The following is a 16,683-nucleotide window of genomic DNA, read 5'->3' on the forward strand; positions in this document are numbered from 1 at the left end:
GTATTTGTGTGTGTGTGTGTGTGTGAGTGAGTGTGAGTGTGGATGTGTGTGTGCTGTAGGGAAACTGTATTGCTTCCTGCGGGTCTCAGTTGCACAGGATTAGAAATGCATGGTAGATTGAGAAACCAAAATGGAGAAGAGTCTGAGTTTCCAGGGTAACCAGAAAATAGAGGATCTTAGTGGTGCTGGAAGATAATCACGGTGACATTCTTTAGGAGGCATGCTCCAACATGGGGAGTCAAGAAGGCAGTCAAGCGAATGAGTATGGTAAGCATGGAGATCCTGAGGGAGAAGGACATGCATGGTAGATGCAGGCCAGAGGGGGCATCAGGGCAGGGACCCAGAAAGATCCACAAGCCCACTTAAAGCCTTGTGTTTGACTCACGACTCAAAGCCAGCTCTAAACAGCAGGGAAGTAACCATCATACCTCCTAAGCCTTCAGAATTTCCTTTACACCCTCAAGCAGAACCCAAAGTTTTCAGAAATTTTAAATATGGAAGTCTAAAAAAGGAAAAGGTAATGGGAAAAAAATGGTCACACGTGCGGGATACTTTCGACCAGTCCACTGCCAAGCACAGACGACACCAAGTGTGGGTGCCCCCGAGTTACAGATGGGCATCCCACACTCCTGCCCTCACCTCCGGCCCAGGCCTCAGACAACCACCAAGATCCTCTAAGAGGCTGAGCCATGGGGATCTCCTAATGAACTCAGATAAACACCAACTTCCTGACAGCTGGGCTCTGAGTGAATTTATTATTGAATTACACTCCTGATCCTTCAGAACAAACCGAGCTGACAGGCTACCCCATCAGTTACCAAAAAGGGGGGGGGGATGAAAGAAAGACAATGACAAATTACCTTCTGGAAGATGGGAAAAGACAAAGATCCTGCTTCCTCCAAAACGTCAGCCGTAATATATTATTCATGTTGGTTTTTAGAACTCCCTCCCCACATCGAAATGAATGTTTATGATGATAAAGCAACAAGGTGGATTCATCGAGGATGCAGGCAGCAGCGTCTCACGTCATCCTAATGAGCAGCTAACAACTCCTCCTCAGCCACTTGATCAGCCCTTCATTGATTTCAAAAGGAATTACCATCTCTGTTTGCCTTTCAGCTTTAGCGGGTTCCTCCTTGTCCATCACAGGAAGCTTAGGAGAGGAGGAAAAGGTGATGCAGAGACAATTTAGTGCACAGAGAGAGGAGACCTAGATCAAGTTCTTGGGTGGTTGAGACTAGTGACCTTGGACAAAGGAGACATGCTCTTCTCTGTACTGTGAGGTTCAGTGAGATAAAATGCCCAGAAGCCCGGCTGCTGTTGGAGATACACACACACACACACACACACACACACACACACACACACACACACATTCGCTACAGTGTGCTCTGTGCCAGGCCTTGCAGGCAATACTGTCTATAAGCCGTGATGTGCTGAAGTCTCCACCTCAATTCCCAAGCCATACTGCAGAGGGAGTCCGTTGGTGGCCCTTGTCTTAGAACCTGAAAACCCGAGGCACAGAGAAACTGAATGGGGGTTAAGGTCATAGGCTTGTGAATGGTGGAGGCATCTGTTCAGTGCTGAATCTGGTGGGTTTCAAGTTCAGCGTCTCCAGTTCAGAGATCTCTACAGCAAGATGCTATTACACGCGACCTCCCCAGCTGGCTCTAACCGGCTCGCGGATGCCACACAGCACAGCACAACACACCAAGAGGCTTCACGCTACAGAGCACCTGGAGCCTGGCCGCCTTTAAAAGCAGTATGACTGTAGACACATCACTCACAGACTGTGGATAAATTGCGGCTGGTACTGGAAAAATCCCATTCATTCAGCGGGAGCTCACAGAAGACAGTGTAAGGGTTTGTACAAGTCAGGCATATAAATCCACTTAAAGTGCCTTTTGCGGTGTGTTGATTTACATAGCCAATAGCAGCACGGAGAAGCAAACACGGGAAAGCAAGCGACACACACAGTTAGCATTTGCTACCTAGATCCCTAATGATTCTTCCCATGCCCTGAATACCAGCTATTTCCTTTGAAATAGCCGGAAAGGAAAAGGGAAGTTGCGGATTCTCTCCCTGCACCGAACATTTCCTTCAGCTGTTTGTAGACTGTGCCTCAAACAGTAAACCTAACACCTAGCACATTCCCGGCATTTTTGTTAAGTCTAACAGAAGCCAAGTGACCCACAAGGGGCAGGGATCCCTGCCATGGGAAGAAGCTCCCATGCTTTCAGCCTGGGGTCCCTAAACACATCCCCATCAAGGTCAAGTGGCCCTAGGTTCTCCAACACCACCCTCGCCTTCAGCAAGAGAAGCATCTCACCTCTTGATTCAGTAAAGCTTTAAGAGCTTATGCCATGTCACACATTCAAATTCTAAGAGAGCCTCTTGGAAGATGTTTCCCTTGTCCTACTGAAAACGAGCATCAGCCAGACCCAGCACTGGGCATGGAAGTGTGCGGGAAACATGGCAGGTCCCATCTATGTGGAGTTCAGCTCACTTTGGAAATAAGATCATCTTAATTGTATGACTCATGTTCTACAGAAGTAGCCCAGAGGGGCAGGAAAGGTGGCCTCTGCTTGGTCAATGCTCTGACTGAGTCTGAAAGATGAACGGGCAGCTTTCCAGGGAGCAGGGTCAGCGAAGGACAGGGAGGACAGCTCAGAGGTGAGCACTGTCAGGAGCCCAGTAAGATTCTGAAATTCTCTGTTCTGAAGGCCACTTAAGCCCGGTCGCACCAGGTAAAAATTATTAAAAACTCTTTGGGAAAACAAAATCTCTAGCTCCTAAACACATGTTGAATTTTGTTTTACACCAGATTGGGGAAAACTTCAAGGCACTTAGCCGCTGAAAGGATAGGGGTTCAGAGGTGGGTGGCTCTCCAGAGTCAGCCAGATACCAGATCAGAACAAGAAACCATGACTGAGCCGGGCGGTGGTGGCGCACGCCTTTAATCCCAGCACTCGGGAGGCAGAGGCAGGCGGATCTCTGTGAGTTCGAGACCAGCCTGGTCTACAAGAGCTAGTTCCAGGACAGGCTCTAAAGCCACAGAGAAACCCTGTCTCGAAAAACCAAAAAAAAAAAAAGAAACCATGACTGTCTGACCATAGTTCTTTCTTCTCTTTTCCCTTGAGTGACAGTCAAGGCTGCTTTTTTCTTTCCTTCTTTCTTTTTTTAGTCTGTTCCATTCTGTTTGATGGAGGACAGGTTAACAATCCATCTGTTGTCTCTCAGGCAGATTCTTCTCTCAGTCCCAAGCCTGGCCTCTGGCCTCACAAAGCAATCGGGCAGATCTCATTGCCACCAGCAAGGGCACCTTGTTCAGGCTCTGAGTGTATAGCTGGGCTAATGCCAGTATGTGTGACACCAGTCCTTCTGGCCTGGCAGGAGCGCTGCCTCCTGGCAGGGTTCACCCAGCCTAATTGCTTGTTTTGTGTCCCAGCTGCCTGGCATATGCTAATTCCATGTGTTGACACTCTGATAACAGGGACAAACACACTAGGGCATTTCAAAATGGCTTTTGTGAGCACTAGCAAGTAACCAGGACCTGGGATTCTTAGACCTCAGTAACTCTAGCACCAAGTATAGTGCCCGCCTGGCTCATAGGAGAGAGCTGGGATTTTTGTGACTGTGTCATGTAGACCCAGTGGTCACAGTCAGGATTCGGAAGAGAGAACTAAGCCAATCGAGTTGATCTCTGGGTGACCTTGAGCAAATATTTTCTTTCTAAGTTTCAAGTTCTTCGTCATCATTCACCCCACAAGCAGGAAGCTGCCCCCCATGCTTGCCGTACCTAGTAGAAGTGAGTCACAGCCCCCGACACGTGAGACAGCCTCATGAACGTGAATGGTGTAGTCATGGGATCGCCAGCGTCATGGAGAGATAATCAGAAGGCGTAGAGGAGCTCAGAGGAAAGGGTGATTAGTTGGGATCATCGGCATCATGGAGAGATAATCAGAAGGCGTAGAGGAGCTCAGAGGAAAGGGTGATTAATTGTACCAAGCAGACTTGGTGACAGCCTTACCAAAGTAGTGACAGTGTAAGAGACTCAAAGGATGACTAGAAAATAAGACCTCTCACCTCCATCATCCCAAGCAAGTGACCAAGGAGGAAATAAGAGACATTGTCCTAGCTTGCTTTCTATTTCTGTTATAAAATGTCACAATCAAAGGCAACTTGGGGAGGAAAGTGTTTATTTGGTTTACATGGGCCTATTATGGTCTACCTTGAAGGGTTTGAGGACAGGAACTCGAGGCAGGAACTGATACAGAGGTCATAGAAGGGTGCCGCTTACTGGCTTGCTCCCCATGAGTTGCTCAGCCTGCTTTCTTATAGAGCCAAGGAACCACCTTCCCAGGAGTGGCACTGCCTGCAGTGATCTGGGCCCTGTCATATCGGTCATTAATCATGAAAATGCCCACATAGACTTACCTATAGGCCAATCTGATGGAATCATTTTTTTTTTTCAGTTGAGGTTCTATCTTCCATGATGACTCCAGTTCATATCCAATTGAAAGAAGAAAAAGAAAAGAAAACTAACTAGCACAGGTTTGATATGAGCCAGCTGGGAAATTCAGAGAGACAATGATCCTCACCTCTGATAGGTGGTTTCTTGCCAAGGTAGACTTTTAAATCAAAGAAGCAGCAATTGTATCTTTGCCCCATCCACAACACCAAGCCTTACCTTCAGCATGAGGTCAGTGTCCCAGGAGAATGTAAACACCAACTCATTTGGGCTCATGAGAACTGATTATTAGCCTGGTGGTGATGGCCTACGTCTTTGGGAGGAAGAATCAGGGGATCTCTGAGTTTGAGACCAGCCTGGTCTACAGAGTGAGTTCCAGGACAGCAGGACTACACAGAGAAACTTTGTCTATAAAATCAAAGCAAAACAAACAAGCAGCTAGAACTGAGATAACCAATTATTAAATGTTTAGGAATTTGGTAAGCTGATTGCTAAATAACTATTATTAAAATTAAACTGTACCACGTTGGAGATATGGCTGTTCTTCCAGAGGACCCAGGTTTGATTCCTAGTACCCACAACAGTCTATAACTCTAGTCTCAAGGGATCCTATGCTTTTTTCTGACTTCCATGGGCACCAGGCATGCACGTGGTACACAGACATACATGCAGGCAAAACATACATGTAAAACAAAATTTTCAGTTTAAATTAAAAAGCCTAAACTATATAAAATTGAATTATATCAAAGGGTTATAAATACTCAAGACTTACCACTTCCTAAGGATTTGATTGGGTTTTATAATTATCATTGCTTTTGAGCTTGTTTGAGACTGATGGCATCATGAGCTAGGAATACCACATAATAGTTTACCACTGTGCATTTCTCCCCAACTCGGTACTCGGTGGCATCGTGTTGGTAGCTTGAATGCAGCCATGAGGGGAGCATTTGCACCACAGGAATGGGTAAATACCACTCTTGACAACTGCGCCTCTCACTCTCCTCTCCTCTGTCCCCTTCACGCTCGCATCTGTCCTTAAACGTCTACCAATGCCCCTACTGGTCGTTTCCACCGAATAACTGCGTAAAGGGAGCAATTGTTGGGAAATCTAGCTCTTTTCAAACCTCCTTAGACAAAAGCACATAGCGTGAAACACATACAGAGGCCCCAGCAAAGTGACTTCCAGCATCTCCTTTGTGGCAGGGGGAGGTCTTCGTGTTAAACGGGGCTTTCTCGACAACTGAAAGCTGTGGTTAAACAGAAAGAGGATGGAAGTGTTTTACTCTAGGACCTGGTTTCTGAGCCAAATGCCTGTCTTCTGCTATGAGGCCTCAGTGGCCTGGAGGGGCTGGGCGTGTCAGCTTAATCTTCTCCAGAATCCAAAGCCTGCACTAGTGTTACATCTGCTCTGGTTTGCCGGACGGGGACTAAACGATAGCCAAATGGTGCTGATTTAATGTTTCCCAACAACCAGGAAATTCCCCCAAAGAGAGATCAATCAGAGGGTGCCGGTCTGCAGACACATGGGTTGGGGGTGCAGGGTGTAGCCAGGGAAGCCCCATTGACGGAAACCACCCTCAGAGGGCTGGTTACCGTCCAGGCAGAATCCAAAGGTGCTATGCAAGTCAGGAGGCTGGAGAGTAGCCAGGACCAGGCGCTGAGATCTGTTAGTAACTCACTGGAAGGACAAAGTTCCAGCAAAACAAAATTTAATTGTCCTCCATTGAAGAAAGCCTCTCTCAGTACCAGCTGAATGCAATTGATGGAATAAATCCTTCCCATTAGCGGAAAGATAATTTCACATAAATACTTTGAGGGACCGTCCGAACAGGACTGCAGGTCTTCGCTGAGCCTCGCCATGTAATTGCATTTAGACCAAGGGCCTTGGAAGGAAAGATCTGACCGAATTAGCACCAGTCAGACTGCAGGGTGAGGTGAGGTGAGGTGAGGTGAGGTGAGGTGAGGTGAGGTGAGGTGGGGGTGAGGGTGGCAGGGGGGAGGCTTGTAGTGCATTGTGGGTAGGTGGTGTTGTCTTCAGAAAGGACAAGCTGACACCAGTGAGACCAGCTGCATGCAAGCCTGGTGTTAATTGCTTTTCTCATCAAACAGAGAAAAGCTTATCACTTGAGGGAAGTAAGGATTGGGGTGTCTAATAAAGATGGGATAGAGCTTGGGATTTTTTTTTTCTCATGAATGCCCACAGGCCTTATCAGTAGCTCTTCTGTAGGTCAGGAGCAAAAGGGTTCCTGAAGCCGGGGATGAGAGAATGTGAGCAATAGCACCTGAATTTTTGTCCAAGACTAGTGTGTCATCAGTGGCTGTGACCACAGTGTGTCATCAGTGGCCGTGTGAATAGTGTGTCATCAATGACTGTGTGCCTAGTGTGCCATCAATGGCTGTGTCCACAGTATGTCATCAATGGCTGTGACATTGTGTGTCATCAGTGACTGTGACCACAGTGTGTCAGCAATGGCTGTGACCATAGTGTGCCAAGGGAAGGAGAGATTCTGTCACCATTGTATCGAGGTCTTCTTTTGGTTTGTTTCCTATTTTGAGGTCCTTAGAAAATGCCATCTATAAAATGATCCGATTTCTGAAATACGTGCAAACCGTCATGCTAGATGATGGCAAATTGTCCTGTTTATTTGCTCAATCCCCCGTTGTTATTGTTGGTTTGGTTTGGTTTTTTTACTGTGACTGAGAACTTGCTGGTCCAGGCACTGCGCTATAGAGAAAGCCTTGTCATGCCCTCAAGCAGCCTGAGATCTGGGTGGAGAGGAGAGAGATATGAAGTAGGCAAGGTACCGAGGTGTCTGTCTGAGTGAGATGTGAGTTCTGAGCAGAAACGTCAAGAAAGGCTTTAGAGAGGAGATGTCCTTTGAAGTGGCTGTTGAGGGATGAGAATGTTGGGGGTGCATGCAGAAATAAATGAGAAGGTTGGGGGGTACCTGCAGAAATGGGATGAGGATGTTGGGGTGCCTGAAGAAATGGGATTTTAGGCAACTGGGAGGCACTGCACAGCATTCTCCTGGCAAATGCAGGAAAGTGCATGGTTTGTTGTCTAAAGTACAGGGAACAAGTGGGAGTTGGGGGAGGGGGTGGGGCTGGGAGTGAGGACAGGCTTCCAACGAGACACCCCAAGGAGATGCCATCATTTGTCCTTCTCTTTCGAATGCCAGGAGGAAGGAAGCGTACCCCTCCATCCAGATCTCTGTCTTGTATCCTCACTTCTGGTAACGTCACTTTCTCTGTTCCAAGATGAAAAGCAGAAAAAGACAAACAAAAATGAGGCTCAAAGAACTGCCACATGCCACAAGTTCAGAGATCTAGGAAGTAGCAGGGCTGGGATTTGAACCTAGGGCACCTGACTCTGTAGTCCCGTCAGAACTATACTGTGTTGTTCCCTGGGATTAGCTTCCTCCCCTTACGTGAATCATGGCTTTAGAAAAATAACATTGGAGTATGATACTTGAAAACATTTCCCCAGAGTGATTCTCTCAAGGACACTTTGATCCCTTGAGAGGTGACAGATTATGATCGGAAGTGAACACCTGGGGCTCCTGGATGTAAGGTGTGTCTAAACCTTACATCATCTAAACCTCAGAGGTTTCCCTGCTGACCATGGAGGTACCTCATGCTGTTCCTTCTTCTCCTCCCACAGGCATGCATGTGTTATCCGTGGGCAAGTGATGACATCAGATGGGACCCCGCTGGTTGGCGTGAACATCAGTTTCATCAATAACCCTCTCTTTGGGTACACAATCAGCAGGCAAGATGGCAGGTAGGAGACCTTTTGTGGGTCAGGGAGTTGGGGCCTGTGGTCTTCCAACATGGCTGCCCCTGGACTGGTTATGTGGACAGAGGGTCAGACAGCCTACCTTCTCCCACCCAGTTCTACAACCTATGGTCTTACTGGGACCTGCGTCTAACTCTGGCCTCTGTCCCTTCAGCGGTGAGCTAAGCACTTTCTTCTCACGGGGCTCTCACGTAAACTCAGGGCGGCTTATCCGTATTCTTCTCGGTGGCTCCTCGTTGGAATACTGTGACATTCTTCCTTTCAGCCTCCGAGCAGTTACTTCAACAGAAGCCACCTCGGCGACAGCAAATCCTGGCCTTCGCATTACCCTGAAGTGGCTTACTTCATCAACAGTATGAAGTAAAGCTAGGGTTTCCTTGGTGACTGGGGTCTGCCTGCACAAATACTGCTGCCCAACCCTCGGCTTCTTCATCTGTAGCCTGATTCTGACATTCTCGACCTCATAAGCTGGTCGGGAGAACCAGAGGAACGGCTAGGATAGTACAATGGATGGGAAACACCTCGCGTGTAGTATGCGTTTAAAAAAAAAAAATCACGACTTCCTGCCACACACTAGGATTCACTAGCGTGACACAGAGAGAGTCAATCAATAGTGCGTGTTAAGACTACAAATTATGGCCGGGCGGTGGTGGCGCACGCCTTTAATCCCAGCACTCGGGAGGCAGAGGCAGGCGGATCTCTGTGAGTTCGAGGCCAGCCTGGTCTACAAGAGCTAGGTCCAGGACAGGCTCTAAAAAAGCTGCAGAGAAACCCTGTCTTGAAAAACCAAAAAAAAAAAAAAGACTACAAATTATGATGAACTTATTGAGTAACAAGGAGATAATAGTACAAATATTTTAGAAAAAAAAAAAAAAGAAGGCGGGTGGAATATTTAGCCCGTCGGTGGTGATAAGTTCTCTATTTTTAATGAACCCGGTGGTGGTGTCAGTCCATCTGGCTGAGCGTGGGCCCATAAGGTTGCTTCTTCACTCTGCCTTGGAAATTATGCTCCAGCCTGATTGATTTTAGCACCTCTTTAATCCAATATCAGATGTGAGCATGTCCCAGTCGGGGTGATAATGAAGCAGGACTCATCCGTTTGTGCCTCTTCGACAGCTTGGCAAGCCGGGTGTGGGGAGGCTCCCCTCCTCCGTGGCAGTGAGAAGGCCCAGCTGGAAAAGTCCTGGGCCAGCCCCCAGGGAGCAAACTGACCAGGCCAGGCCACTCCTCCCGCCACTGCCCAGTTTCTTCTCAGAAGACCCTCAGCAGTCACCCACCAGGGCAGGAAGGAGCTCCCCCTCTTCACTCCGTCTGTCTTCGGGTTTTGGATAGCACAGAAATGGCAGCTGTGGGTATCCTCAGCTATGGATATTCTTAGAATGTTCCCACCCACAGGGGAACAGTCATCAAAAATGGAGCTTTTCCAGACTGCTCTCTTTGCCATGAAACTTACCACATGAAAGAGCCAACTGTCAGTCAGGAGGCACCTCTGGGCTTGCTTAGACTGGATCCATGAAACATGCCATAGTAATCCCACATGCGGTGACCTTAGCAGTCAGCCATTCTTTGGCCCTCTGGGCTATGATTTCCCTGTTTGTGCTTTGCTGATTATATGTACTGCTTCATGAGGGCATTAAGTGCCCAGAGGGAGGTTCTCCTGCATCAGCCTCCCACATGGTGACACAGCCAGAATGTGGCATTGCAAATCAGTCCTTGCTGATGCATCGTGGGGCTAGCATGCTCTTTCCCACATAGACACCATAACGTATGGAAAAGCTACCACTTGTTCCCATAGTGTCTGAAACTCCCTCTTCTATGTGAGCAGGGAAAATCTGGCCCACTCCGCTCCTCTCTTCTGTGACTCAGTTTCTCTTCCCCCTGATACACAGGAGAAGCCATGAGGCTAAAGATGGTCGGGGGAAAGAATGGATGGGCATGCACTGAAGGCCTATGCTGCGTCTGAGTCACCTGTGTAATCTTTGATTTCCAGGAAGCACCATGACGCTCTCACCAGTTCCCCACCCACTTCACACACAGACACATGCACACACACACACGAATGCACGTTACACACACATGCATGCATGCATGCACACAAATGCATATACACACATGCACATGCACGAATGCACGCACACACACATGTGCACACATATTCACATGCACACGCATGCACACACATTCACATGCATACATACGCACATGCACGCACACAAGAATGCACACACATGCATGCACACACACGTACACATGCATGCATGCACACACATGCATATATATACACACAGGCATACAGGCACAAATGCATGCACGCACACACACACTTCATGTATATGACTTCAGATTTTAACAGTAGCTCATACACAGAAGATAGTAACAGAGAAATTACTCAAAAGATCACTTAAAGCCGGGCGGTGGTGGCGCACGCCTTTAATCCCAGCACTCGGGAGGCAGAGGCAGGCGGATCTCTGTGAGTTCGAGACCAGCCTGGTCTACAAGAGCTAGTTCCAGGACAGGCTCCAAAGCCACAGAGAAACCCTGTCTCGAAAAACCAAAAAAAAAAAAAAAAAAAAAAAAAAAAGATCACTTAAAAAATGGAAACTATAAGTCATGAACTAAAACTAAGAGAGCTCCTGACAAGGGAGAAGGTCAGGCTCGTTGACTTGAAACGTGGAGCCGTGCTGAGTGAGGCCCAGGGAATACAAGGGACCCTGGGCTTGTCCACCCATCACCCATCTAGCTGATTAGTAACCCTGGCAAGTGATTATGACAGCCAGCCTAATTTTACAGATAGGGAAACTGAGGCCTGGAGGATGGTCTAACTCACCTGTAACTTAAGCAGTGCTATTGGACCAGAGAGAGACAGGCTCCATTTGAGAATCAGGCCTTCCTTCCGGGGCCAGGTCAGCATTCACGTCTTCATCAGGGTTTCCCTGCCAGATGAGCAGGCCTGGCCTCAGCCCATTGCACTCATCTCCTGGCCAGTTTTCCTGGCCTGCTCACAGCCTTGAAGAAAAGTCTTTTCATGTTTATCCCTCCCTCCCTCCCTCCCTTCTCCCCCCCACCCCGCTCTTCCTCCAGGCGGCCTCTCTTGAACAGGGTTTGTAAATCTGGCCAGATTTCTGTTTGGAATTTAAAAACATTCTGGCAAAGTTCTGTGACAAGTATGTCAGCCCGTGAGTGTTTCCCCCAAACTGTGGGTACTCTCCTGGAGAGCCACAGCCTGGACTCTGGGGCAGCTGTAAGTGCCCACCCTGCTGTCTCTCCATCATCACTTTCTGACAAATGGTGGTGTCTAATTCTCCTAAAGGTTCAGCGTAGAAAGGGCCATGAGCAGCCAAGCGTGTGGAAAGTTCCCGCAGACAGAAGAGTGACTGGGGCACCAGCACCCTACAACTAACTACTAATACGTTTTGGGGGGGTCATATTTGGGTGTAAGATAAAGTAAGGAGGATTTTGCCTATGGCTCATACACAGACCTGAAACAAGAGGCCCAGCGTGAAGCTGTCTGGTCAGTGAAGGGCAGGAGAGCATAGAGCTGTGAACAGAAGCTGGGCTACCGGCTCTGGACACACCGTCACAGCGATTTCATCTCAGCCAGGCACTGCGGCTTCCATCTCCCCTTTCACTTGTAAGATATGGCGGTTCTAATTGCACAGTCTCCACCTGCTTAGCTACTTAGGAGATGGACAGGTGGCCCGGGAGAGAAGGTGTGTCTGTGCAAGCATGAGAACCTGAATTCGGATCTCCACCACCCACAGGAAAACTGAGAGGTAAAGATCCCAGGGACTCGCTGATCTGCTGGACCAATCGAGACGATAAGCTCTGGCATAGTGGCACACGCCTTTAATCCCAGCACTTGGGAGGCAAAAGCAGGAGAATCTCTGAGTTCAAGGCCAGCCTAGTCTAATAGTGAGCTCCAGGACAGCCAGGACCATAGTCAGAACCTGTCTAAAAAAAATAAAATAAAATTTTAAAAGAGAGAGCAAACTGTCTCAAATAACAATAACAGTCATGTACAGAAGCAATTGAAGAAGACACTAATATCAACCTGTGATCTCCATACATGTTCATACACAGACAGTACATGTGCACACATTGCATACACACATGTGCTCACACAAAAAAAAATAATCCATAGAAAACTTTGGGTTTTAATAGATGGGAAAACTGAAGCTCAAAGAGGCTGGCAGATTTACTCGTGGTCACACCGTAGTTCACGGCGGTAAGGCCTGGATTCAGAACTCCCAATGCCCAGGTAGTGCCTGTTGAATCTCATTCTGTTGGCTCCTTAGTGGGCTCTGGCTCTTCACAGCGGTAGCACCAGGAGCTCTGTGGCAGGGGCTCCCTAGCTGCCCTGGGTCCTGTTAAGCAGCTCCTGCTGCCATGCTTTGGTATCTGTAACTATCCCCACCCCCACGCCAATCATTTTACAGTAACGGCTTCCAGAGTCACTGTCACTATTTGTGGCTGCAGCCCAGTCTCTGAACGTTAGAGTGGCCCTCGACCAAGGACTCGGTCCCTTCCTGTGATTGTCTCAGCCTTCACAATCTCACCGTTCTCTTCTTCCCCTTCCTGCTGCTGCTGTCCTCTGCCTGCAGCTTTGACCTGGTCACGAACGGCGGCATCTCCATCATCCTGAGATTCGAACGGGCACCCTTCATCACGCAAGAGCATACCCTCTGGCTGCCCTGGGACCGCTTCTTTGTCATGGAAACCATCATCATGAGACACGAGGAGAACGAGATTCCCAGCTGTGACCTGAGCAACTTCGCCCGCCCCAACCCCGTGGTGTCGCCATCCCCCCTGACGTCCTTCGCGAGCTCCTGCGCTGAGAAAGGTCCCATTGTCCCAGAAATCCAGGTACTCGGGCTTCTTGATGATGTCAGGCCATTCTTTTATTTTATTTGGGGACAGGGGACAGTCCCAGAGACAATGGAAACCAAGAAAGTACCCCTACAGGCCTGGGCGAGACCCCAAAGGCCAAACCCCATAGTGGACATGGCATCAGATTATGAGGGCCATTTTACATGCCTGCCTACAATCTGCCTGGCACACTAAGTCTTACAACAAACTCCTTGGTTCTTTCTACTCTGCCATCCTGGCCACTGTTCCTTACTCATCCTCAGCTTTCAGAGTCTCACTTGTCTTGGTATTTCTGCTAAAAGTATAACAACCCAGTTTCTACACATAGGACTAAGCCATGGGGTCCCAACTAGTAAGTGTTTTAATAAAGAGTAAATAAGAAAAATGGAACATGGGTTACTTAGCACAACGTCTGACACCTACTAAGTGCTCGATAAATTTTCGCTCTTATTATTAGTAAGATTATTTAACACATGCTGCCTCCGTGCCAGTTAAGGATTGCTTTGGATCAGATCTACACACGCAAATGTTTTACTTAATTATCATTAAAGGGAAGTAATGGAGAAAAATGTATTTTAATCTGATGAAAATGAAGATCAATTCTTTGCCAAGCAAAACCATGCTGAGTTGAATCTCCTCCATCACCCCCGGGTTGGATCTCCTCTGCCATTCCCAGTCTAATGTCTTCAGGCAGAAAAGAAGGTCCAAGAAGGAGGGAAAATGGCAGCTCAGAAGCCCAGAGAGGCCTAGGTCACCTGCCTGCCTAACGAGACCTCAGCAAAGTGCATGTTGACGGATCGCCCTGGTGCTGGTGCAACAGAACATTTATACACGTGTGTGTGTGTGTGTGTGTGTGTTTCACTTCTGGGTGAGCAAACCCATCTCACTAAGTGTGCCCTGTCGAGCAGCCTCCAATGCCGGTCCCCAGCAAGGAAACAACCATTCCTGAATCCTCGCTGTACTCTGGGCAGAAAGCTCACTCCTTCTCAGAGATGCAGCGCCTGTCTCCCGTCTCAGTGGCCAGGCTGACCTTTTGTATGAAATGCTTGTCAGCAGAGACAGGACTTGCTGGAGAGAAGTAATTTGTTACTCAACCCCGGCTCAGTTCCAGCCAGACATCTTTTCCCAGGAGCGGGGACTGTGGAACAAATGAGGTTCAAGGTCATCCCCTCTTCACAGTGCTCCCTGAGCCGGGTGCCTACAGGTTCTGCTGGGGCACAACCCTTGCTTATTGTCAGTCCCGCAAAACACGTAAAAACGAACTCTTTGTTTTTCCAGCCCCGTTGCTGGGGGGGGGGGGGAGCCTACTTCTCCTTGAACTATAAACTGTGGCCTGGGAAGACAGCAATGGATTAATCCCAATCTATAGCATTTCCTGTGTTCAAGAAAGAAGCATAGATAAAATGTCTCCACCCTTCTATGGAATAAACAGGATGGAAAAAGGCCCAGTTCCTATGTAAACACAGGGTAAATATAGCCGTCGTCTCTTGAATGGACGTGTTAGGCTCAGTTGATTTAATGTTCCCTTCTTGAGAAAGAGCCCAGAGCATCGAGCTGATGACAGTCCCCTGCATTTGCCTTGTGGGTGATCCTCTGGAATCGGCTGACTGTGTCCCCCTTCAGTCTGAGCCTGCTGCCTTCCCTCCTCTGCTCATCGGGAAGGCACTGGAGTTGGGAGCCAGTGTGCACTGAAACTCCGTGTGGCCATCCCGAGGCCTCTGCAGACGCACTGGGACATTGGAACAGGGTCTCACCAGGCTCTCAAGCGCTGCCTGATGGTGTGTTTGTTCAGCCCTGTGTGACCTCTGTTGACCTTCCTGGAAAGGACACATTGAAACTATATTTCGATTAAAGAATGCTTTCAACAGGAACGGTCTACCAGGCTCAGGCTGCTGTTTAGGTCAGTGTCTTCATGGCAACCCTGCCATGAAGGTGCCGTAGGTACCAGCCATACCACTGTCCTGCCTGATGGCAGTGATGGGCCAGGCACTTTGTATGTGTGGCCTCACCAGTGGTGACCCAGTAAGGAAGAGCGGATTCCCAGATTCTTGTGTTTTCCCTACTGACATAGCTAATGAGTTAGGGATGTGCATTGCTGAGTAACCCATGGCCACAAGAAAATATCTTCATCCATATTACACAGGGGAGAAGCCCAAAGCTCATGGAGATGTTTGTTAATGCAGGTACACCGTGCAGGAACCGAGCATGGAGACCAGGGCTATTCCTCCTTTCCTCACCTTTCCTTATCTTCTTCCTGCTGTTCTCCCTTCTCCTTCTCACCTCCTTCCCTTCCTCTTCCTCCTGTGCCCCATGAACACCTGAAGTCCACAAGGTCTTTGATGTCACCTCCCCTCCCCTGTGACCTCCAGTGACACCCCTGCTGTGCTCTGTCTGTGCTGTAGGCCCTGCAAGAGGAAATCACCATTGCCGGCTGCAAGATGCGGCTGAGCTATCTGAGCAGCCGCACGCCTGGCTACAAGTCTGTCCTGAGGATCAGCCTCACACACCCCACCATCCCCTTCAACCTCATGAAGGTCCACCTCATGGTGGCCGTGGAGGGGCGCCTCTTTCGGAAATGGTTTGCTGCAGCCCCGGACCTGTCCTATTACTTCATCTGGGACAAGACAGATGTCTACAACCAGAAGGTGTTCGGGCTGTCAGAAGCCTTCGGTAAGCCTCCCCTAAGTATCTGCGACACGGGCTCCACACGTCGGCAGGGACAGAGCAGACCCAGAGAAACAGCTTCCTTCATGGATGTTCCTTTCTTCCCTCCTTCCTCTTTTCAGGTCAAAACCACCTAAGACTTAGTGGGGCTGTAAGACCTCAGTGGCCATCTATAACCTAGATGAACATTGGAAGACCCGGGTGTGCAAAACCCAAGTGTGAAACGTAGTTAGAATCAGAACGGTCCTCAGGAAGCACTCTGGTGGTGTGTGATAGGCTAAAGTACACCATGTGCCAGAAAAAGTAGAATACACATGTTATCTGGCCACCCCACTGCCGTCCTGCCGAAATCCAAAATGAAAATAGAGGCTAAGGTTGGGCTGCTGCCATTTTTTCGGTTACAATAGCTAAAGTTAAAGCTTGGTTTTCGGCCTCGTGGTTGTTTTGACTGGTTGAGTCAGGGCCTCCCTCCGTCACCCTGAGTAACCTCAGATTTCCTGTGTCGCACAGACCGGCCTTGCACTCAACAGCTTCCTGATTCAGCATGGCCTGGTGCTAGGATCGTAGGTGTGCAACACCATGCCCACCTGGCCTCATGATTTTGTCTCCCAGCAGAGAGGTTGCCTCTGTTTTCACTACTGTCTTTAGGGATGAAACCAAAGTTGGCTGCCTCACCAGGATCTTGTGCCTGGCAGGATGACCGTCCTACCTGCTTCTGGGTTAGAGCAGGCTCTCGGGAACTTCAGTGATGGGCAGTCAGTAGTCATGATGCCCAACAAGGTGTCTGAAGAGCAATATCCCTGCAAATTCCTTCACCTTGATCCCGATCCTCTTTCGCGTGTCTTCAGATAGCAATAGCGGTTAGGAACCTGGAAGAAAGGGGAGG

The 16,683-nt window shown here is 48.8% G+C and overlaps 1 protein-coding gene across 5 annotated transcripts in view; it reads left to right on the forward strand.

The window, feature by feature from the left end:
- Positions 1-16,683, forward strand: part of Tenm4 (teneurin transmembrane protein 4) — a 362,508-nt gene that overhangs the window by 288,822 nt on the left and 57,003 nt on the right. For all 5 annotated transcript variants that reach the window (XM_038313737.1, XM_038313739.1, XM_038313740.1 and 2 more), the window contains 3 exons: positions 8,133-8,252; positions 12,869-13,130; positions 15,536-15,803. In XM_038313737.1, coding sequence (XP_038169665.1) covers positions 8,133-8,252; positions 12,869-13,130; positions 15,536-15,803 — 650 coding nt within the window. The remainder of the gene's footprint in view (positions 1-8,132; positions 8,253-12,868; positions 13,131-15,535; positions 15,804-16,683) is intronic.

This window comes from Arvicola amphibius, chromosome 12, assembly GCF_903992535.2.
Source record: "Arvicola amphibius chromosome 12, mArvAmp1.2, whole genome shotgun sequence".
NCBI lineage: Eukaryota > Metazoa > Chordata > Mammalia > Rodentia > Cricetidae > Arvicola > Arvicola amphibius.